Consider the following 23927-nt stretch of genomic DNA (forward strand, 5'->3'; position numbering starts at 1 on the left):
ATTTTTAGTTTTTGCACCTGGTTGATTTTCAAAAGGGCATCGCATCATCCGAATCTTAAACAGACAGAGTCAATTTGAGAAAGTACAGTTTGCTGTCTATCAAGTCAGATGAAGCTTTATCAGAACCATAGTTTTCTATCTAGACATGAAACACCACAGATTACAGAGGCCAGTTGCTTGATTTGACAGATGAAGAAAGGGAGAACCAGAGAGATAAAGGGACTTTGCCCGTAGTCACCCAGCTGCTTAGTGACAGAAGGCTGGCTCTTAAGCTGGTACTGGAATGGTCTTAGCTGAACCCAGCCTGCAGACATGAGAGCCCATGGATAGGATTTATTTAAACTCCCCAAAAGCCATTGCCCATCTTCCCCTCCCTTGCCCTGCAACGGCTAAGACAGGCTGCAGAATTGGAAGAAGAGATGCTGGGTTTTGTCAAAGGGAAGGAAGTAGCTTAGACAGAAGAAACAAAGGGTAAGGGAAAACAGGCACTTCTTTGAATGGAGTCGTTTAAATAGTGAGCATTATGTAGAGATTGGAACTAAGATGGGTTTTATTTAACGTTTTTATCAGTGATCTGCAGCCCTGGGCACATGGAGAGAGTGCCAAGCTTTCAGATGACACTAAACCCTTTAGAAGAGTGGAAAATTGAGACATTGGAAATAAACAGTAGAAAGGTGTCAGTAAGTGTCAAGTTACCAGGTGTGACTATGAAATAATGATACTGCTTTCTGGTGTCATTTGTGAAAGTAGAGGAGGAGTCATCATGGTGGGGACGTGTTGCAACATGTTTGAGCCGAACTCTCTTTCAAGGTCAGCCTGTCAGTCTTGTGCCTGCAGCTGGGGAGAGTAAGTCGAGGTATCGCCAGCATAAAAAGGTGTTCCTGTTTTTCAGCGCAAAGCCTGCAAATGTTATGTGAGTTTAACTAAAATGTAAGTCAGACATATGATACTTTCATGGAGAATCAGGGAGATGACACAATGTTAGAGAGAAACATTTTTAACCAGGACAAACGTTTTGAAGAAGGTAGTCAGAAGACAATTATGATGATAGCTCAAGAGAAAAACCCATAGCTCTGAGGAAAACTTGAAAAGGTCAGTAATTTGGATCTTTGAAATGAATGACCAAACTGTGAAAAGATGAATGTGATGGGAAAATCTGAATGCAAGTTATGTATCTGCCAGACTGTGTTGTATAGGATGATTGATGGAATCAGCAGAGAACTGGCATTCCATTTAATCTTCAAGGAAAATAATAGCTGGAAATAAAATGTAGTTCAAAACAAAACTCTGCCATAGTAGGAGCACAGACTTGAAGCTAGAAGACCTAGCTCTCAGTATTTGTTTTTCAGTCAGGCTCTGTAAACTCCTAAAACTCAGCTTCTGGGTTGTAATCAATCAGGAGATGATACTGCCGTAGCTATAGTGAGGATTGATTCAGAAAGCACCTATCACTGTGTTCAGCACATAGTAGGTATTCAAATAATTTTTCTTTTTTTTAAATAAAAAAGATATACTAGAAAGTAGTGAGAAATTGCTTCATTCCTCAGGAAGCGGTGTAGGTAGTTGTTAGTCACCTGGTAGAAGAATTAATCCTGACCCTCACTAACTGGAAACATACAGGGATGAGCATTCTGGGAAATGTAGTTCAGCTTAGCCAAGTTGAGACATTACAGTGCCACCAATGGGCTTAGGACATCATTGATAATTAGCAGAACCCAAATCACTATAAACCCTGTTTTAGAAAAAACTGTTGAGTACAAATTTGGTATTGACATACGAGTTCCAAAAATCCAAATGACTCTCAAAAGACAAAGGATTTGATGTGGTCGAAGATAACAGCTGATTGGTCCCTTATTCTCTCCGACACCTCCCAAAGATGGAGTTGCAAACAACTAATTTATTGCCATCATAAACATTTATTTCCCAAGGAGGTTCCCTGCCCTCACCACTGTCTCATACGAGGGAGCAGATCCAGCCCAGAGAGCCCAGGCTGGTCCTGCTGACTGTGCTGAGGTTATCAGGTGAGAGCGAGGAAACTGGATAAGGCAAGCCTGGCCACACAGCCTCACAGATGGTCAGGCAGCTGTTCAGGGTCTCGAAGCCAGGTTGGCTGTGGCGGGAGGGGCCAGGCTGACCTGAGGTTAATCTTTCAGTACTTGTAACTTGAAGACAGTACAGTCTGAGGAAGAAGATAAACAGATTCCAGTTAAAGATTATTTAAGGTTTGATGGACTCTTGGTAACTAATGATTATTTAAAACCAAAACAAACTACGAAATTGGGGTTGTGTTGATTCTTTCAATGGGGTCTTTAGACTACATATATCAGAATTGCCTGTGGCAGTCTTGAAAAATGCAGGGGTTTTTTGGTATCCTACTCCTGACTTCCTGAGTCAAAATCTGTTTTTAATCAGTGCCACAGGTGATTCTTATTCTTAACGTCTCGTTCAGTGGAACGCAGGTATATCCTGATGTTCTTTCAGCTACAGCTGGCGTTTGATGTTGGCAAACTGATGTTACAGACTCTCAGGATGGATTTTGAGGGACTGGGAAAGAATTAAAGAGTTGCAAAGTTTGGGATGCCTGGCTTAGGAGCCCAGGGGTAGATGGTGTGTTCTTACTAAGTAGAGTAGCTGTGGGCATCTTCATGGAGATCCTGGCATGGACAAAATGGAGGACCCGAGGTTCTGCCAGGATTTGGGTCAGTTTGTGTTTCCTCTATTTCAAAATATAATATTTTAGGGCCGGCCGAGTGGTGTGATGGTTAAGAACTGGCTTTGGATGCCAGAGGGCCCTGGTTCGGATCCCACATATGAGGGCCAGTGACACTGCCCTCCACAGCTAAGATGCTGAACAACAGCTCAACCTGGAGCTGGGCGACGGTGTAGGCTGGCCTCTGTGGCAGTGGGTTGCCATGGGCTACCGTGTGTAGCCAGCAGCCGCAGTGAGCGGCCGTCCAGAAGCCGGCGACTGATCTGCCTCGCCCGGGAAGAGTGCAATGATGGTGCCAAATTGGGCCAGTGAAGCAACGTCCTCCACAACTAGGCTGAAGAACAAAAGGACAGCAACTTGTCTATTCCCCTTCCCCCAATTCCCCAGCACTGTTCCCATCCCCCCAATTCCCCAATAAAAATCTAAAAAAAAAAAAGTATATATATATATATATATATATAATGTTTTAGCCTTTTAGTTATTAAACTTCGATAATGCATGATAGATTATGCATAATATATAGTGTGTGTTTACATGTATACCTGTAAGTTTAGGGGATATATTTAGTGTACAAAAATTTACCATTACGTAATCCTTAATAAAAGTAGCAATAACAACTGACCAGAATTATACTACTCTAGGACTCTAAAACCTTCAGTGAGACCTCTTCTACTATTCCCCAGGCTTTGAAAATGTAGATTTAATTTTAAAACATGAATGTTTCAAAACCGAGAATTCTGTGTGTGGATTTCAGCAATTCTCTTTCCATTTTCTGATTTGTCAATTTCTACTACATTTAGGTAAATGTAAGATTAGAAAATGATAAACTGAGAAATAATAATAAAGTCATTTCAGCCAAATAAAATTCCCCAGTTGTGAAAATATTTACGTTTCTTTTCGTGACTAGTTTTTTTTTAAAGATATTATTTTTTAGACTGCTTCATGGAATCCTTGATTCCAGCTACTAACCAGAAGCACAGTATATTTTAAGTAAGAAAAATTTACAGGCATAAAGCCTCAGTTCTAGATAATTTTCCAAATAAACTCTGTTGACTACCTCCTTAATATAAACTGAGAGATTTTTGTGTTGCAATGTGCCCACACACGCACACACGATTTTATAATGTGTTCTCCTCTTGTTATGAGTACTGAAAGCACCATCTTTCACAAAAAAATATTCCGCTCTTATTTAAAAAAACTGTGGCTTGGAAATAGTTTATCCACAGGAAGTTGGAAAATACTACATATAGGAAAGCTGCATTTTTAGTTTTTGCACCTGGTTGATTTTCAAAAGGGCATCGCGGATTAAACTGTTGTACTCCAGCCATTTTTTCCTTTTTGGTTTAATATGATTATTTGCTAACTTGTAACATTGTATAATTATAGCTGCAATACAATTAGAAATCCATTTAGAGCATTGAACATCTGTAGGAGAAGAATGTTGAATTGAATTAGAGAGATTCTTATCCACTGCTCTGTGATACTTGGATTTTATCTGAAACACACACACACACACACACACACACACACACACACACACACACACCCCTAAAACATTTTGCTCCACTTTACTCTTGACCCAATATACAAACAGTTGGATTAGGCAGCATTAAAATAAAATAGGATCAGTCTAGCTTTTGATCACAGGGAATGAAATATATATTTAAAATAATTGTCTAATATTTGCTAATATATGGCATATATTAGTTTTACCCAACAGTTCTCCACAATTTTTGTTACTACCAGCAAGATAAAGCAAAATTGAAGGCTGAAAAATCTTAAATATTTGACCTTGCTTTCTCTTTGCTCCCTATATTAAATTCATCATTCATTAAACAGTATTTATTGAGTTTCTACTACGTTTGAGGCACACAGGACACATCAGTAAACAAAAGCAAGTACTCCGACACTTAGTTCCCGGTCACTGGGAGTTGTGATCTTTCTTAATATTAACAATAATGATAACTGCTAATACCGGGGGTGCCAAAAAAATGTTTACAAGTGGACACTTGGGTCAACGTTGGTCAAGCAGTGGTTCGCCATAATCAGAAGTGTCTGGACGCCGATGGTCACCACTTTGAGCACTTCTTGTAATTGCAGAGGTCAAATGTGACTGGTATTCATCTTTTGTTATCGGTATATATTGAGTATTAACAATTTTAATACAGTTTTTTCCTTTCTTAAAATGTGTGTACATTTTTTGGCACCCTCTGTATTTATTGAATGCTTATTTTGTCACAATTCTAAGCCTCTTCCTGTGGATTACACCACTTCATCCTTAAAACACCTCTTAGAGTTAGAGCTATTATTTTTCTAATTGTACAGAATAGGAAACTAAGGCAGAGAAAGGTTGAGTAACTTGCCTAAGTTCACCAATAGGAGTATGTGAGAGAGCTGAGATTCAAACCTGTGCGGTGTGGCTCCAGGATCCCCACGTTTACCGCTATGCTATCCCACTTTCCATTTTATTTATTTTTCAATTATAGTTGACATTCAATATTATGTATGTTAAAGAGCGGTCTGTCAATTTTTCCGAAAATAAGTCTTTACCTGAAAGTTTTGTTTGAATTGCTCAGGCCGAAAATTTCGCAATCGCCCTTGAATTCTCTCTTTCTCATCTACTCCATCTGCAACCTTCAAAATATGTCCAGACTCTGAGCCCTTCCTTTCACATCACTGCTACTGCTCTAGGTACGTCCACCATCATTTTTGCAGTCCTCCCACCCTTGTCCCCTATAGTCCAGTTGTTTACACAGCAACCAGTACCGTTCTTTTAAACATGTGTCAGTTTACGTAGCTCAGCATCTTCCACTGGTTTCCCATCTTACTTAGAATGGCTAAAATCCTTTCATGTTGCCCTAAAGAATTCTGAGCTAGACTACTCCTTGCCTCTCCCCCATCGCTTCCTCCTGTTTGTCCTCTTGCTTACTTTTTGCTTCACTGGCTTCCTTGACATTCTTTTTTTTTTTTTTTTTTTGGTAACAGTGTGTGTTTTTTCCAGGACTCATCAGCTCAAAGTCAAGTCGTTGCCCTTTCAGTCTAGTTGTGGAGGGTACAGCTCAGCTGCAAGTCCAGTCACTGTTTTTCAATCTAGTTGCAGGGGGCGCAGCCCACCATTCCATGTGGGAATCGAACTGGCAACCTTGTTTGTTCAGAGTGCGTGCTCTAACCAACACAGCCATCTGGTCGCCCCTTCCTTGACATTCTTGAACACCCGGCCGTATGCTTTCCTGCAAACCCTTGCATCTGCTGAACTAGAACACCCTTTCCCCAGACTCCTTATTGCTTTCAGATCTCTGCTCAGAGTTCACTTTATCAGAACGACCTGGCCTGACCACCTCCCACTTTTTTACTCTCCATAACTCGTATCTGATTTTATCTCAGCAAACCTAATTTGCTTAATTATTGTTTGTTGTCCTCGATGGAATGGAAGTCCCTTGAATGGAGAACAGGGACTGGGATTTTTAATTCATTGCTATGTTCCTAATGCCGAGAACAACTCCCGGCATCGAATAGGTGCTCGTTGTTTCCTTGGATGGATGAATAAATACCTGAATATATTAACTGGTACATTTCTAATATTTTACCAGTTAAGTGGGTCTAAGTTGGATTAGTTATTAAATAAAAGTACTGTTAAGAGGTTAAGACATCATTGTAGCAACAGAATTTGACAGCTTTTATAATGAGTTCTAGCCAATAGATTTTGTGCTGGTTTCATGAACATATTAAAATATAGGAGGCCATGTATTTTCTGCACTCATAATTTTTAGGAGCAGCCTACCGAGTTTTTTGTTTAAGGGGGAAGATGATTACCTACTTAGCACTTCTGTAGGCATCCTGCCCTTTGAGCATGGCCTTCTGCCCATAGTGCTTGCCCCGGGCAGCCATTGAATGTCCAGAACTGGTACTCCTTGGTCTTATGCCCCTGAATTTTTGGTTTCTAAAGAGATATTTGATGTATTCCTATTCTGGCTTCTAATAGGATACTTTTAAATTCTTACACATAGACTAAAAAGAAGGAATGTGTTTATAGCATCCTTCTCCTTCAAATGGAAGAAATGAGGCATTTTTTTCTGATGTGATTAGCGTTCTCTGCTTGACAATCCGCCTTCCTTGTCCCTGTACCTAAACAGTGGGCTTCTTTTCACCTGCGCATACTCCCCTTGTCAATTTGGGTCATCAGTTTCTTCTCTAGGAAGTGGCCCTTTCTTCCTTAAAGTTTACTACGTTGTGGGTTGTAAAAGATTGCCTTGTAGAGACTGGGATGGTTAGCACACTCCAACTCTAAAAGAAGAAAGGACATCTAAAATTATTTTTAAATTGTACTCGACAAAAGGAGGAGCTAGTCCTTTAATCCTAGAGCCCCGGAAAGGGTTTGAAAGGAAGAATTGTAGAGCTATTTCCATGCCTGAAAATACCAAGCACAATTTTGGCAGAAATCACATCATAGGAAGATGCTAGATTCTTGGGCAGTGAGATGTTTGCTGGTTTGGTATTTTATCTTTGGCAGTTGTGTCTACATTTGATATCCTCAACTGCTTTTGAAGGTTCTACAAAAGAAAAGTATTCATTTCCAGCAGTAAAAATTCAGTAAGTGATCAGTGGACTCATGTGGTAATGTGTTTACAACCTTCTGTCGTTTTTTTTCCTCTTTCCAATGTTTCCTTTGAGATTTATGCTCCCGACTTACAGACACTGCAGATTGTGCCAGTTTGCTACACAGGCACAATGTTGTAATGAAAGAGCTCTTGACTCTAAAGTCAGAAGACTTGGCAAGTCACCTTGCCTCTCCAAGTCTCCATTTCCTCAAGGATAAGTGGGAAATTGTAGCGACTCTCTTCAAGGGTTGTTGTGAATACGAAATGGCATGAAATATGACACATGAAAACACTTGGCAAAATGACTCTAGGAATGGGAAGCCCTGTTATTATTAAGGATTATTTGAATCTTCTGGTTTCTTAACGTCTAAATTGATTCAAGTCTCAGTGGTGGAGGACATGTCTTCCAAAGCTTTGGATAGACATGTGGTGTTTTTATTATTTCTTTCACAGTGCCCTAGGAACAGTGCAAAGTTGCTCTCAGCCAGTCTGTAACTGGCTGTTCATAAGATCACATCATATATGGCTGCCATGATGTCTTGCACTAATGTAAACATACTGTGAATACCTACTGTGTGCTAGATGTTGAGGGGTAATACAGAGATGAGCAAAAGAAGCTTTTAAAATAGCCGAGGAAACAAAAATAGATATGCATAATTAAACAAATTACCTAATCAATACTATGTTAGAGTTACACAATGCAGAGGGAACACACAGGGTAGAATGAATTATTCCAATTCATTCGCCAGGGAAAGGCTTTAGATTATGCGGTACCTGGAGTTTAGGTGACCCGGGTATTTTTTTTGTTGTTTCGCTGAGTCCAGTATTGTTTTATGCCAACTACATGGGTGGCTAACTTCCAAAAAAAGCATTCTTTTTACCCACTGGGTTTCTCTGAGTCAGTACGCTATCATAATGCTTTCCGCGTAGTTCCCAAGTCTAGGATCATCAACTGGGTCTGGGAACAAAGAGGGGTTGTCTATGCCCTCAAGGTATTGGGTTGTCGGGAAAAGTCATGACGTATTTTTTCTGTTTTCGTTGCAAAAATGCGTCTTGACTTTTCCAACAACCCTATACGTATGGGCTTGATGGAGATGGGTGAGCCTATCATCATTAGAAATATACAAAACCTGTGATATTGAAGTGCTGTGATTAGAGAGGGCTTGAACTTGGATCTTACCGGCCAGATAGAAAGAGGGGTGGGAGGGCGTGGGTATTTGTCCCAGGATCGGCCCAAAGTAAGGAAATTAAGGTCATCCAGCAGGATCTCAAAGTATCGCCTAGATTTCTGGCCTCTGGGAAGAAACAGCTATTTTGCTGTTTCTAATGAACATCCCATTCAGCTGTGTTTTTGTTTTGTTTTTTGCCCTCCATCAGTGTTTTAAAATATACATTTGATACGGGTCCTTCTTTCGGTCCCCAGACATTTTAAAGCTGTGACTATGAAAAAGTGTGCATTAAGTGACTAAGAGAGCATGGGATACGTGGACACCTGCAGAGTTTCAATATTAAAGCCCTGTGATTGAAAATATTTAAAACTTCAATAGGCCAATAAGTAAAAACAGCAGCCAGAGTGTAAAATTAGACGTGGCTAGCTCTGAGTTAGGGACAAAACCTGGGTGGGGTCATAGTTTCAATGACAGAGATGCTGGAGGAAAAGATAAGATGGTGGTGTTCACACAAGAGTACTGAGGTGTCTTACAAGAGTCTGAGACAGGGTGGACCACAGCTACCCTATTCTCAGCCCATCACTGTGAACAGGAAAAAATCACCATCGATGACATCATTCCCTTCCAACACTTACGTTCGACTGGAGGTCCTCCCCACTGGACGGTGTTCCCTTGGCCTGGCTCGTCACTTGCCTGTTGTCCGATATAGAGTCTTAGGTTGCATTTTAAGCCCAGCAGGTATGTGAAAGTTGGGTCAACTAGGACATTCCATCTGTAAGAGCTGAAGAGGACCTCCTCTTCCTGCTGTCGTACTCTGATGGTAGGAAACTGGCTTGTAGAAGATAGAATCCTAGTACTCAGTGGTCCCCGCATTCACCTCTATCCATACTGTGTTTCCGGGTCTCCAGCCATGATCAGATACCATGTGCGTCTAGCCACTTGACTTAACATAGGCTGAGAAGTTCCATTTCTATCATAGGCTCCAGGGATATAGAGTTCATTAATGACTTTTGTTCCATTATTCATTCATCAAACATTTATTAAGCCTGTAATCACTATTGCCTGCTCATTTCTCGGGCATGACTTCATGGACAGAAGCGGCTTCTTTTAGCCACTTGTGAGAATGTGGGAGCTACCTTTAAGTAGGACTTACAAGGCAAAATTCCTGCCAGCCCCCAGAAACGATCCTCTTTGCCTCATTTTCATTAATTTTTATTTTCTCCCTCAGACCAGGCACATTGCTAACCATAGCACTGCCCTTCCATCTGCCAGCTCACCAAATTTTGAAGGATCTGATGCAGAGTTCTTAGCCATGAATCTGGCACTTTACCAGGAAGACAACTCTGTAGGCAGTTGACTCACCCAGCTTCCAGATGTAACGTAAGCTCCTTTCCCACAGTGCAGTTGCAGGTGACTTTATGAACACACGGTTTTAAGGGCAGGCAGGTGTGTGGTTTGCGCTGATGAATTAAGACATAGCTATTCCTAGTGTAAGAGGGAAACGGCTCCATATTGTTCAGTGGCAGTACAGAGGAACGGTCCTGGCCACGCTAATCCGCACTCAGCCTTGTTCTTCCTGCTTGACCTGTGCTCCTTTTGCCCATCGCAAGAGCTTATTTCATGCTGTTGTTGGTCCTGGACTGCGATTCATCCCTGAGCCCTTTCTTCACTGCTTGGTAGCTCAGAAAGCAGTTGAAATCATTTGCAAGTAAACAAATGGTTCACACTGAAGGAGTATTTTTTTGGGTACGACTTATTTTTGTAGAGCAGTTTTTTAGAGCAAAACTTAGGGAGAGCTACAGAGATTTTCCCTGTCCCCTCTGCCACCCCCCACTTGCATAGCCTCCTCATTATCAACATCACTCACTAGAGTTTTTACCCAAGATGACCTTCAGTGACACATCAGAATCACCAAAGTCCAGAGTTTACCTTAGGGTTCACTCTTGGTGCTGTGTATTCTGTGGTTTTGGACAAATATATAATGACATGTCATATGGAGTACGTTTCACTGCCTTAAAAATCCCCTGTGCTTTTCTATTCCTCCCTCCCCTAACCCCTGGCAACCACTGATTTTTTTCACAGTTTCCATAGTTTTACCTTTTCCAGATTGTTGTATAGTTGGAATAATACAATATATATATATATAGCCTTTTCAGATTGACATCTTTCGCTTAGTACTATGCATTTCAGGTTCCTCCACGTCTTTTCATGGCTTGGAGCTCGTTTCTTTTTAGTGATGAATAATAGCCTTTTGTCTGGATAAGTCACAGTTTATTTATCCATTCCCCTACTGAAGGACATCTTGGTTGCTTCCAAGTTTTGGCAGTTATAAATAAAGCTGCTATAAAACATCCATGTGCAGGTTTTTGTGTGGACATAATGGTCTCAACTCCCTTGGGTAAATACCAAGGAGCGTGACTGCTGGATTATGTGGTGAGAGTGTATTTAGTTTGGTAAGAAACCACCAGACTGTCTTCCAAAGCGGCTGCACCATTTTGCATGCCCACCAGCAATGACTGAGAGTTCCTGTTGCTCCACATCCTCACCAGCATTTGGTGATGTCAGTGTTCTGAATTTTGGCTATTCTCATAGGTGTGTTGTGGTATCTCGTTGTTTTGATTTGCATTTCCCTGATGCCGTATGATGTAGAACATCTTTTCATGTGTTTATTTGCTAACTATTCATCTTCTTTGATGAAGTATCTGTTAAGGTCTTTGGCCCATTTTTGGGGTTATTTGTTTTCTTATTGTTGAGTTTTCAGGGTCCTTTGTATAATTTGGGTCAGTCCTTTATCATACGTGTCGTTTGCAAATATTTTTTTTCCAGTCTGTGGCTTGTCTTTCAATTCTTTTGAAATTACCTTTGGCAGAGCAGAAGTTTTTAATTTCAATAACGTCCAGTTTATCACTGATTTCATGGATTATGTCTTTGGTATTGTATCTAAAAAGTCCTTGCCATCCCCAGAATCATCTAGATTTTCTCCTATGTTACCTAGTAGGATTTTTGTGGTTTTTACATTTTGCATTTAGACCTTTCATTCATTTTGAGTTAATTTTTGTGAAGGGTGTAAATCTGTGTCTAGATTGGTTTTTTCATGTCAATTCAGAGTTATTCCAGCACCATTTGATGAAGAGACTCTCTTTGTTCCATTGTATTGCCTTTGTGGGCCGGCCGAGTGACTCAGTTGGTTAAGAGCTTGCTCAAGAGTTTGAGCTCCGAGCAACAGCGGTTTGAGTCGCGGCCCGAGCTGAGCAGCCGCTGAGCTGCCAACAGGTGGCAGGATGGGTCAGTTAAAAAAAAAAAAAAAAAAAAGGTCCATTGTATTGCCTTTGTTCCTTTGTCAAAAATCAGCTGACTATATTTACAGGGGTCTGTACCTGAACTCTCTAATCTATTTGTCCATTCTTTTACCAACTCCTCACTGTCTTGATTACTGTAGCTTTATAATAAGTGGTGAAGTTGGTTGTGTCATTCTTCCAACTTTCTGTTCTTCAGTATTATGTTGGTTATTCTAGTTCTTTGAAGGAGTTTTTTTTTTCCTTTGGTCTAAAATCAAAAGTTTTCTAAGGCTTCTTGCTTGATGTCTGATGGGTTACATTTCTGAACTGTTGGGCGCCTCTTTCATACCCTAGAAATAACACCTGGTAATCTTATTACGAGGCGATTAGTCTTCCTCCCTCCCTACTTCCTTCCTCCCTTCCTCCCTCTTTGTTTCTCTGTCAGTATTTCAGAAATACTCTATCTATTCAGAAATGTTCATTGAGTGTCTACGTAGTACCAGGTACTGACATTAAATGATAAGACCCAGCCCCCTGGTCTGTGAGGACTGAGGAGGAGCTGATGACAGCACAGGAGAGGCCTGGGGGACGTGCCATGGGGGCGGGGAGAGGGGTCCATTAACTGCTTGCGCAGGTTTGGGAAGCTTCAGGAAAGGAGATGAACTTCAACTGAGCTTTAATGGATGAGTAGATGATCCTCCAAATGGAGACAGATGGGCAAGAGCATCCAGACAGAGGAAACAGTGAGGAGGCAGGACAGAACATGGTGGATGTTGGGAAGCACGGTACATTTATTATTATAACTCAGGCTCACGGTGTGTGGCGAGACCGGAAGTTGGAAGGAAAAGCCGTTCTGAGAGGATCATCAAGAGCTTCGTGTGCTGTCTCGGGAGTTTGAAGTTTTTCCCGATTAGGGTTTTTGGATGTTTTGTTTTGTTGAGATAACATTCACAAAACATTCGCCATTTTAACCATTTTAAAGTATATAATTCAGTGGGTTTTTTGTATATTCACAAAGTTGCGGAACCATCACGACCATGACTGTCTAGTATCAGAACTCGCTGTCCGTCCCTTCTTCCTCCAGCATCTGGCAGCCTCTAATCACCTTCGTGTGGATTTACCTGTTCTGGACATTTCTTATAAATGGAGTCATATGCTATGTGGCCGTTTGTGCCTATCTTCTTTCTCTTAGCGCAGTATTTTCAGAGCTTATTCACGTTGTAGCATATATCAATACCTCATTCCTTTTTATAGCTAAATAATATTTTATTGTGTGGCTAGACCACATTGTGTTTATCTGTTCATAAGCTGGTGGACATTGGGATTGATTCTATTTTTTTTTTCTGTTATGATATGTGTCGCTACTCGTGTACAAGTTTCAGTGTGGGTGTGAATCTATGTTCTCAGTTCTCTTGCGTGGAATATACCTAGGTGTGGAATTGCTGGATCATGTGATAAGTCCATATTTAACTTTTTGAGGAACTGCCAAACTGTTTTCCAAGTCATTGGAGATTTTTAAGACAGAGCAAAACAGACTTAGGTTCTGTTTTAACATCACACACTTTAGGACAGTATTTTCTTTGGGGGGGCTCCTAGGTATTTCTCCTTCTGTTTCCATGTTTTACCTAGTTGAGGTTATCACAGCCCACAGCAGTGAAACTTACTGGTTCTTTAAAATCCTATCGATGGGATTGCCGTAAAGGAATCTGTACCCAATAGCATAGAATGGGACAGAAAGAGGGGTGTCAGGGTATATTCTCTCGAATGTATTGTAGAGAATGAGTTTTTCTTTTTTAAAGAGAACCCCTGATTAAAAGATAGGCTATTATTAGGGAGTTTATCATACTTACAAACTATACTTGGGTTCCCTATAATTTGTTATAATTAATGCAAGAGTTCAAGAGCAGAAAGCAGGGATCAGGTTGTGGCATGCTCTTCTCTTTTGCAACACCTTGCTGTGATTGGCCTTTTTTCACTAATAGCTAAGGCCCGTGTGTGTTTATGTGCATTTAAACAAACATCATCCTTTTTAGGAAAGAATTGCAATCCTTTGACTCACTGAAACTTCAGGAGTCTCAGTGAGAAGTTAGGTGTCTCCGGAAAAGCGGGTACTGATCGATGAATGTTGAAAGCTCCTGGAGTTGAACTTCTGCCAAGACGGTCTTGTCTGTATGTGTTCGTGTAGATTCACGTGTTTGTATTTTCACACATGCACGCATGTATTGGCTTGTGGTGTGACAAAGGCCAGAAGAAAAACTTTCCCTTTTAAGGGGATCTTTGTCGAGTTATAGTTTTAAAGCCTTTTTCTTTTCCCTCCCCCTCCTCCGGTCGGTCGGGTTATTTCAATTTTGCATAGTTGCAGGAGCGTTGGCTTTGTAGTCTGCTTGACAATGCAGTTTTTATTGACTGTCAACTGGAACATTCATTAAATATAAAAGCTTGTAGATAGTGCATGGGCTAGGTACCAAACACATTATTATACCTGAATAATCATAAACTGAAAATCTTCTCAGGGCTTTGGAGGATGAAGGGACAGCGGGAGGGAGGCGTTCAGGTTTATCTGGTTGTGTGCCTGTGCGCATACTGTTTATCTGGCCCTGGCAGATGGAGCACAGGGTGGGCCACCCTGCCCATTATCTGGATTTACAGCTGTGAACACCCTTTGGCATGACCGGAATGTGCCTTTTCTCTCCTGTAGGTATTTCTGTCCATCTAAGAGTTAAAAGTATGCCCTGTTGCTGTCCTGTAGCCCAGAATTCTAGGACAGCTTGTCCCCAGTCCCCTCTTTTTTTTTGTCTTTTATAATGGAGAAACTTGCACATTCATTTCCTCTTTGCCCAATATAATATCAACCAGAAAGCAGTGCTGGTGCGTTGGTACAAACTGCACTGGCCTGGAACAACTGGGTTGCTAGCACATTCCAGCAAGATCCTTCTGGCATTGCCTGATTGTAAAGGAACTTTTCTAGTGAGGAAAGGGCTTTTTAAGTCTCACCCTTTTCTTAATAACAATGACAAAACAAGCACAAGCTCCCCCCCTCCCACACACACACACACACCTCAGTAGTTTTGTGGAAAGGTTTCACAGACAGAGGAGTCTAAGGGTGGTATTGGTACGCCCCCTTTCTCTAAATTGTCACATCCCCACTGACCTGTGAGAAGAGACAGGTTGGTGTGCCTGACCTTGAACTGCAGGGCAGGGAAAGGCAGGCAGACAGAGCTGTCTGATAATAACAGTGATGCTGCAGGCCCATAGTTACAGCTTACAGTGTTTCACTAGCCTGTTTTTAACTGTAAAAAAGCATTTTCTTTCCACCCCAGATTTCCTTGGGCAATGGGGACAAAAGGAGCAATGCATGGGTGATGGGTGCTGGTCCTACAACCACAACTTCATCGGGTGTCATTAAGGTTGCAACAGAATGAAGCCTGGATAACTTTTCTATGATCTGTAATACAGAAGTATGTTTACTCAGTGCAAGAGTCCGTAAAGGCTTGTGTGACTCTGATGATGAACTCCAATTCACTTTAACAAAAAAAATCTGCATTTGGAAATGCATACACTTCAGGGCCCAGTGTGTACCTGCTTCTGGGTGTAGCCTCCTCTTCTAGGTAGGAGCCTACAATCAGAGACCTGATGTCCAGGTTATACTCTATGCTTCTGTGCATCTTCTCAAGTTGTTAACCATTAGTTAGAACGCATAGCTCCGTCTTCTTTCCCTTCCTGGTACCTCTGGGGGAGGAAAGCGCAACATCCCCGAGACCTATGGCTAAGAGAAAAAAACAGATCTCAATAATCCATGGCTGACTTACAAAACATGTCCTGTAATATGTTTTTTTCAGGAAAGCTTCTCATGTCAGCGTCTGCCTCAAATGCTGTGGCACAGACAACCTAATGGGGGCGGGAGCGCAGCGTGGTTACTGAAGCCCTTCCTTCGAAGCATTGGGATCATAAAAACCACCCAGTAGTGGTGTTTTTATTTGTAGACTTCAGTGAAATTGATGACTTGCCTGCAATGGTGGGGAATCAGGTCCTGCTCTCATCACCTGGGTGGTTGCCATGAGGGAGAAGAGCTCCAACCTCTGGTCTGTCTGGCCCTGCCTTCAAGGAGCAGTGTTACCTTGGGCAAGTCATTCTCCCCCCTTCACAAAGTTTCTTGCTCTAAACACACAGGGGTTGGACTTGGCCTTTTGAAATTCTTCCCTTATTAAATAGTTTAGGCTAACTCAACGCGACGACAATATATGACACCTCAGACCTCTGTGGCCTTCAAAAACAAAGGCTTGTTCCTTGCCCACCTTACATGTCTGCTGTGTCCATTGCCTTCTGCCCCTGGGCTTGAGGCTAACTGAGCTGAAGTCCCTATCTGGACACTGCACGTCTCAGGGCAGGTGACACGGAGATGGGAGCCAGGCTCTGGCTCAAAAGGCTTCTGCTTGGGAGTGGCACGTGTCACTTGCACCCCCATTTCATGGACCCCCAATCTAGTCACAGAGTTAATGAGGTAGGCAGGTATGACTGTCTCAGGGGAGGCCCCATGGAGAGCAGCAGCAAACATTTGGAACAGCACTGGTGGCCTCCCACCCCTTGTCTCTGCCGTCTTGTGGTTGATGCTGAGTCCTTAGGTAGAAGCATAACCAACATCCGATCGGAAGGCTTTCATCTTTTCACAGCTATTCCCCACTTGAGGCACTTCTGCTGAACTGGACTTGGAATGGCTATTTCGCTTCTGGGGGCGGAGGGGGGAATATTTTAAAGGCAACACGTAGTTAGCCTCCGAGCTCCTCCCGCCCTAGTTGTGGTTCTGTGCTAGGACAGTCCATGAAATTTCTCAGCCTGAGAAGTAGGAACAGACCTGTGAGTCAAACAGAGTTGCAGAAGTGCTTAGAGAAATTCCTCACATGTGAATTAAAAAGTGAGATGAAAGACCTTTGCAGTACATCTGTAAACTTTGGGGATAATGTTATGGGAGTGTGATTTTGAAAGAGTTCTTTGCTACCACTGTCAAAAGTGCTGAATGTTCTATTGATCTGATCTGGGCTGGCATTTTTTTAAAACTTCCTGTTCAGTATTTCAGGGGGAGGAAGGAACAGAGAAAAGTCACTTATTTTGAGATTGGGTAGAAATATTCCAGCTAGGTGAGACTTTCAGAAATTGGTTTGTAGTTATCTGTCAGGGTCCAGTTGTAATGCTGGTTATTGGGAAGGCTTTTCTGTTTCATCCAGAGAAACCTACATTTAATCCACAAATTAATCAAAACAAAACAAAAAACTTGGAAAATGGAATTTTCTCCTTTAATCAGCAAGCATAACTGTATTCACCAATTCTTAGAGGGAGAGCAGAGCTCTAACCTACAACCCCTCGTTGGACCTCAGCAGTCAGATGATTTCCAGGTCTTTGAAACTGAAAAAGATTTAAAAGCTTTCCTTGTGAGCTTGGGTTTTCAAAGAGGATCCCTTCGGAAAGTTGGCAGGTCCTTACTTTCCTGGCATGAGGATTAAGTTTTTTTTTTTCTTTTCCCCTCCACCCAATGCTATGACAGGGTGGAGTATACTTCCATGAAATTGCATGTTTCCAAAATAGGACTCACTGTTATAGTTTACTGCTGTTAGCATCGAATTGCTAATCAAAAATAAGCAGAAGCCAAACATTCTAGAAATAGAGTTTCGGCTCATATTCTCTAATTTAGTCTTCATCTGAGATAGAATTATTATATTTTATAAAAGTGCCCTTTGTGCAAAAATGTGGCAAATAGTTTCCAAAGTGGCCCAAATCTCATTCTCATTTCTGAGAGCTCATGTAGTAATATCACACTCTCATGTGGTAGTTGCACCATTAACATTAACGCAGCTCAGATTCTCGCATAGGCTGGATGGCTTCCAGGAAAGGGCACTGCATTCTTCAGCTCCTTGGTTTTGTATCCCAGTACATGCCCACATCCAACCGAAAGAACCAGGAGCAATCCTGGTGTTCCCTATTAGTAGGTTGGCACTCACCATTGCCTAGGATGGGTGGGTCTATTATAGAACGTGCTCATACCTTACGGAAGTGATAGTTGCAGAGGAAAGTTGGGATCCGCAGGGGAAGAAAACGAGAACTATTGTTTTGCTGGATCCTGTGGATTAGTTAGTGGTCTGTTCCCAAAGGTGTCAGCTGATCATTTCCACTTCCAAGGTTACATGCAAAAAGTCTCTAGTTATGCCAGATAATGACAGGATGACACCTTTTAAAATGTTTTACTCGTCGATTCTTAAAAATTGAACCTTTAATAGTACACTAGAGAGAGAAACAGGACAGCAGTGGTCTAAGCGAGGGTGACACCCGTGCGCCCCCCACCCCCCGCTGCAAGGAGAGACTGTATCAGACCTCTCCAGGATGCCCCTTGGCTTCCAGCAGACTTAAACATACAGGAAGTGCTTAATAAGTGTGTTATATACATTCATGGATTTGGTCAAATGATGTGGACAGGAAGTAAAAGTATTGACTCAATTTAGGTTGAAAGGATGGGAATAGGGGAAAAAGATTGTTTTTCTATTATATTTTGTTTGACTAAAAAGGTTTTTTTAAATAACTCCCAGTATTTGTCCTTCTGATTTTTTTTTAATGTCTTTACATTAACTTTTTTCTAAAAATTTTTTTATTGGGGAGCAGTATGTTTTTCCAGGACCCATCAGCTCCAAGTCCCATAGTTGTTTCACTGTAGTTGTGGAGGGCGCAGCTCCACAGCCCACATGGGGATTGAACCGGAACCTTGGTGTTAAGAGAACTGCGCTCTAACCAACTGAGCTAACTGGCCACCCTTGTCCTTCTGATTTGAGTACAGGTTTCTCCCACCAGAAACGGACATGGTTGTCTTTACCCTGTCCAGTAGACCCAAGAGGAGAGGAGAAGTAGAAGGTAGGCTGGAGTGGGCGAAGAGCCTGAATATTCTAACAGGCATTTGATGACTATGGAAGGATAGCCATGATATGGAGCTAGAGCCAGCAACAATTAGCTCTCAGTGTTGATTGCCTCTCCAAAGGACTTGGGCTTTGGGTGACTTCAGAGTTCCCTTGATTAATATGTCAAAGTTGAGCAAAAGTAGAGCGTTAACGGTTACCAGGAGCAAAAAGGTTAGCGTTTGCCAGGAATTAATGCTGGAAGACTCTGACTATTGTAGAGGTGCCTGTGTTTAAGACTGTGATCAAAGGAAGTGGAGTCTTGGGACATAAAGGTTTGGGGTGAGGAGATTTCTAAATGTTTAGGTAATGCTAAGAGTATAATTTTCTTGGCAGAGAAACAATACATTGTGTTAGCTTCTGAGAACAGTGGTCTATTCTGAGGTTTGATGTTGTATACAGACACATTATGTCTGTCTGTACTTCATTGGTTTGAGAATGTACTTCGGTTGGACGGCTCCGTATTGCATGGAATTCAATTTTTATGAGTTACCGACATGTAGAGTGAACTCGGCTCTGATGAGTTCTGTCGTATCCATTAGCAGAATTGCAAATGTTTGGCCTGTTTGTGATCTACTCTACGAAACTTTTTTGAGTTTAAAAACCGGTGTGTTTCCAGAATTTGTTCAGGAATGCACACTGTTGAACGTAGCTCTGGCAGCTGTGTTGTTGTGGGTGTCCAGGTGTGGACGGGTATTTTCAATCTCGATCTCTGTTATGAAGAACGGGTCCTTATCAGTCATTCATCCTGCTGGCCCACAATGAAATGATTTGCTGAGAACACTCTCAGACTCAGAAACGAACTGGATGTGGCACCTGCCACATCAAACAAAGATAAACACAGGCAGAGGTCACTGTCCATCTTTTAGAGAGCTGACCTTTATCAACATCACCTGTGTATCCTGCTGTGGACACAAGGTTTTACATCTAAAGACATCGATGTAGTGGGAATATATTCCAAGTATGTGTTTTTAAGGTTATTTCTTCCTCTGTTCCCATGAATAGATATCAGTATTACCTGCAAGTCAAAAAAGATGTGCTTGAAGGCCGATTGCGGTGTACCTTGGAACAGGTGGTTCGGCTGGCGGGCTTAGCTGTGCAAGGTAAGAGATGGTCATGACCACAGGACATCCTGTGTTAAAAATGCAGTTAGTGGTTTTTAGTGGCAGGATAGTGGACTTCTCAAAGCTGTTTGCAAATGGCTCATGCCTGTCTAATTTACTTTTATTTGAAGAAATAGCAGCTTTCATCCTGCCATTAATTAAAACTGCGTTTCGGGGTTGATGGAACGTTTTCTCAGAATTATTCCACATCTAATGTGGCTTGATGCTATGACTGTGTGACTTTCACATCCGTTTCAAATGTGATAGTTTTAAACATTACACAACAATCTATTCTTACACAGTTAAAGAGATAAATTTAAAATGCACAGTTGTAATGTGAAACAACAAACGTGTATTGGACTAAACTTATCTTTCAACCTAGCCTATCAGACAGCTATTTTTTAATCTCTAAATTGTTACAGATATTTTTACATATATTTATATTACACGTTACATAATTTACATGTATTTATACATTGCTGTTTGTTGAGTGGTGTCTTAATTGTCTGCAGTCATATTCCAAACAAGAAGATAAAAATCTATTTTTTTAAAAGAAACGTGTTTCCCTTTCAGTCACTATTTTCTTTAAAATCAGTTAATGTCCGAATGTAAGCCTGCCGGCTGCTGAATCCTTGCTATGTGGGCTGTTATTTTAGAAGCTGTGAACTGAACTTCAGACTCAACTGTAGTTGAATCTTTTGGGTTCTAAAATTTCCCTTGACCTCTTTCATCCTGGAGTATCAGCAGGTTGGCAGTTTTTGTTGGCTGTACAATTCCTAGTAGTAGTTCACCTCTGTTGTTACCCTTTGGTTGGAAGGACAGAAAATAATGTTGGATCCCATCTGTCCATTTAAAGACCGGAAAAGGAAGGAACAGTGCCGAGAACAATGTAGCCATCAGTGGTTATAACAGACAAATCAGTAAAATAATGGAAAAAGACACCCTTAACGGGGAGAAAGAAGATCCAATATGTCCCTCATCTTGAAACTGGATCTTTCTTTTTTTAAAAAGCTGCCTTTCCTGTTCACTTTATTTGCTTCCCCTGCATTCTTCCACCAGTAGGCTTATTATAGGCATCCTGGATACGGGAAGACCCTGGGGATAGCTTTCAGGCTGAAGGAAGTTGGTGAACTTACTCAACATCCCCTGCTCATTGGGTCCCTGCAGCTAGCTGTTCAGTCCTGAGAGCCCTTATTGGGCAGTTAGAAAGACACATCAACAGAGATATAAGTTGTAATGAAATATGGATGACTCAACTTGAAAATAGGCAGAGCGCATGATCTTTGCTATTCCCGAAAGCCTCACCTAGCTGGTAATTAGTCACGTGTATCTCTGCCTTCTCGGCAGTGCCTTTCCCACTGGCCTACTGTGTGGATCCTGGCACTCTATATCTCATGTTACCTTAAAGTTACCTGAATCCGTTTCTACTTGATGCTAAATCTTTTACATGAAATTAAAATTCCATGCTACTTTGATTTCTTTTTTTCTTTGAGAGCAAGGGGGATTAGAGCAAGGCCTTTATAAATTTATGATACAGGCTCACTGTATTCATTTTACACTGGCTTAGACATACCAGGGTGAGATGAAAACAGGACAAAACAGAAGTTTTGGCATCTTGCACCATGTGAAGATGTTTAGTAGGAGGCGTAAAGATTTGCAAGGTTGTTTGCCAAGGGTGATTTACAGTGGGAATTTCCAGCTGCAAATATTTGAAGAGATGGAGACAGGTTTGGCTCCTCAGTTCTCTAAATTAACCTTGAGTTAGAAAGTCCCCTTGGCACATATTCTTAAGATATATGTTGAGGCATATTTAACAAAAAGATAAATATGGGTTTGGTTTTTATTTTAGAAATAGCTTAGGAATTACTTTCAAATTTCCCCATTCTTTCTAGAAAATTGTGTGGCTGTGCTCACATGCTGATATTGACTGTATTGCTAAGTAAACATAGTAACAATATTAAAACACATCTTGGCACTGTTTTTTATTTAATAACAGTGTAGAAAGAGGATGACATGGGAAGGATAAATGTGATGAAATACAGTAACTTAGGGCTGGCCAAGTGGCGTGTTGGCTGAGTTGGCTTGGCAGGGCCGCCAGTTTGGATCCCACATGGGCCAGTGACACTGCGCCCTCTACAGCTAAGATGGTGAACAACAGCTCAACCTGGAGCTGGGCTGCTGTGAGTCGCCGGCGACGGCGTAGGCTGCAGTGGGCTGCCTTAAGCTACCGTGAGTGGCTGGCAGCCGACATGAGCGGCCGGCAGCCAGCATGAGCTGCCGTGAGCCGTCGTGAGCGGCCATCCAATGGCCAGCGAGTAATCTGCCTCACCTGGGAAGACTGCAGTGATCACAATACCAACATGGGCCAGTGAAGCGACATCCTCTACAACTAGACTGAAGAACAAAAGGGCAGCAACTTGTCTGTTCCCCTTCCCTGATTCCCTAATGCTGTTCCCCTCCCCCAATTCTCCAATAAAACCTTTAAAAAAAAAAACCCAAAGAAATATGGTAGCTTAGTCCATCTTTAATTTCATGTGATAAATATTATACTACCCCTCCGCCCTTCTTTTCAGCTGATTTTGGAGACTACAATCACTTTGATTCTCAAGATTTCCTCAGAGAATATGTGCTGTTTCCTATGGTAAGTGTAATTTCCTTTTTCATAATTAATTTTCTACCTTCTTTGGATGTTGAATCTTTCCTTTGGAAATCTCAGAGCATTTTACACCCCCCACCACCACCACCACACACACACATACACATACACACATACACACATGCACTCCCTTGGGAGGAGAGTCCATGCATTTATAAAGTACGGACAAGTTTTGTAAAACACTGGAAAAGTAAAGATGCCACACACTTCCCAAGACACTTCTCTGTCCCCCACACCCCCCAGCATCACCGCCACCATAGCTATCCTCCAGACTCCTTTCCTTTATGGACACACCAAGCTTGTTCCCAAACCAGAGCCTTTGAACTTGGGTTCCCTTTGCTTGAAGTGCTCTGCCTGAGACCTTCCTATGACTTGTCATTCAGGTCCTGAGTCAAATATCACCTCCTTAGAGAGGACTTTTTTTCCCTTGACCCACTCCATGGTACTCTGCAACCATCAGCCACTTCCTGCTAAATCACCTTTCCTGTGTATGTACCTCAGAGCTCTTTCTGTAGCTAAACATTTTTTTCCCTTTATTTTCCTTTCCTCTCCGCTTTCTTGTCAGCTAGAATGTCATCTCTGTGATCCTTAAGCAGGAAACCTCTCTGTCTTGCCCACTGTGGTCTAGCATATAGTTTGTGCTCATACAAGTTCAATGAATGAGCCATGAAGTAAAATGTCTATTCCTGGGTTAAATTAGGGATGAGGCTAGATTTTAATCCCTCGGGAATCTTTGTTAATTTTTTTGGTAGCTATGGGGTAAATGAGAAGAGCTCGAATGAGGAAGAATTAAAACAATTGAAAAGCATTGTCAGGGAAGAGCTAACTTCCACTCCCAACATTCTGGCTCTGATCTTAGAAATCACGATCATTCACAATTTAGTTTTTTGATCCACTGTTTGGCTCAAAGCACTGACCTGGGTGACTAACCCCCCGGGGGGGATGAAGTTATATAAGACACAGGGCTTGTTCTCAGGGAGACAACAAAGTGGTTGAGTCAGTCGGAAGTTTGCAAAATTCAAATTCAAGGCCAAGTGTAATAAAGAACATCAAGATTTTATGTGGGGAGAGGTTACATGTGCCTGGGGGATTAGGGAAGGTTTAAAGGCTAATGGTGTGTGAGCTGCATCTTAAAGGGTGGGCAGGATTGTGAGAGGCAGGGAGCAAGGAATGATCTAGACAGAGAGAGGCAGAGGCAAAGTGGTACGAGTGATTGGGTAAGAGTCAGTGAGCCAGTATGACTGTCACTCGGGCATGAGAGGGGACCTGAAGGTGGCAGACGAGACCGAAACATCTGAAGAATTAGAATACGTGAGCTCCATCCAGGGCTTTTCAGGCCCCACACTTTGAGAACTGCTGGATTAGAGCAATGAGACCATTTGTGGGAGGTCACATGAGAATTGGTTGTGGCTTCTTGGCAAGAGATATGAATTAGGTGTCAGCAGTGAAGATAAAAACAAGAAAGCAAAGCAAGCGCA

The 23927-nt window shown here is 41.9% G+C and overlaps 1 protein-coding gene across 1 annotated transcript in view; it reads left to right on the forward strand.

Moving 5' to 3' along the window:
- The window catches only part of PTPN14 (protein tyrosine phosphatase non-receptor type 14), a 169401-nt gene that overhangs the window by 86779 nt on the left and 58695 nt on the right, over positions 1-23927 (forward strand). Inside the window, exons 4-5 of the mRNA XM_019635452.1 lie at positions 19696-19793; positions 22367-22434. Of these exons, the coding sequence (XP_019490997.1) occupies positions 19696-19793; positions 22367-22434 (166 nt within the window). The remainder of the gene's footprint in view (positions 1-19695; positions 19794-22366; positions 22435-23927) is intronic.

The sequence above is a fragment of the Hipposideros armiger genome, unplaced genomic scaffold (assembly GCF_001890085.2).
Source record: "Hipposideros armiger isolate ML-2016 unplaced genomic scaffold, ASM189008v1 scaffold_22, whole genome shotgun sequence".
NCBI classification, from domain to species: domain Eukaryota; kingdom Metazoa; phylum Chordata; class Mammalia; order Chiroptera; family Hipposideridae; genus Hipposideros; species Hipposideros armiger.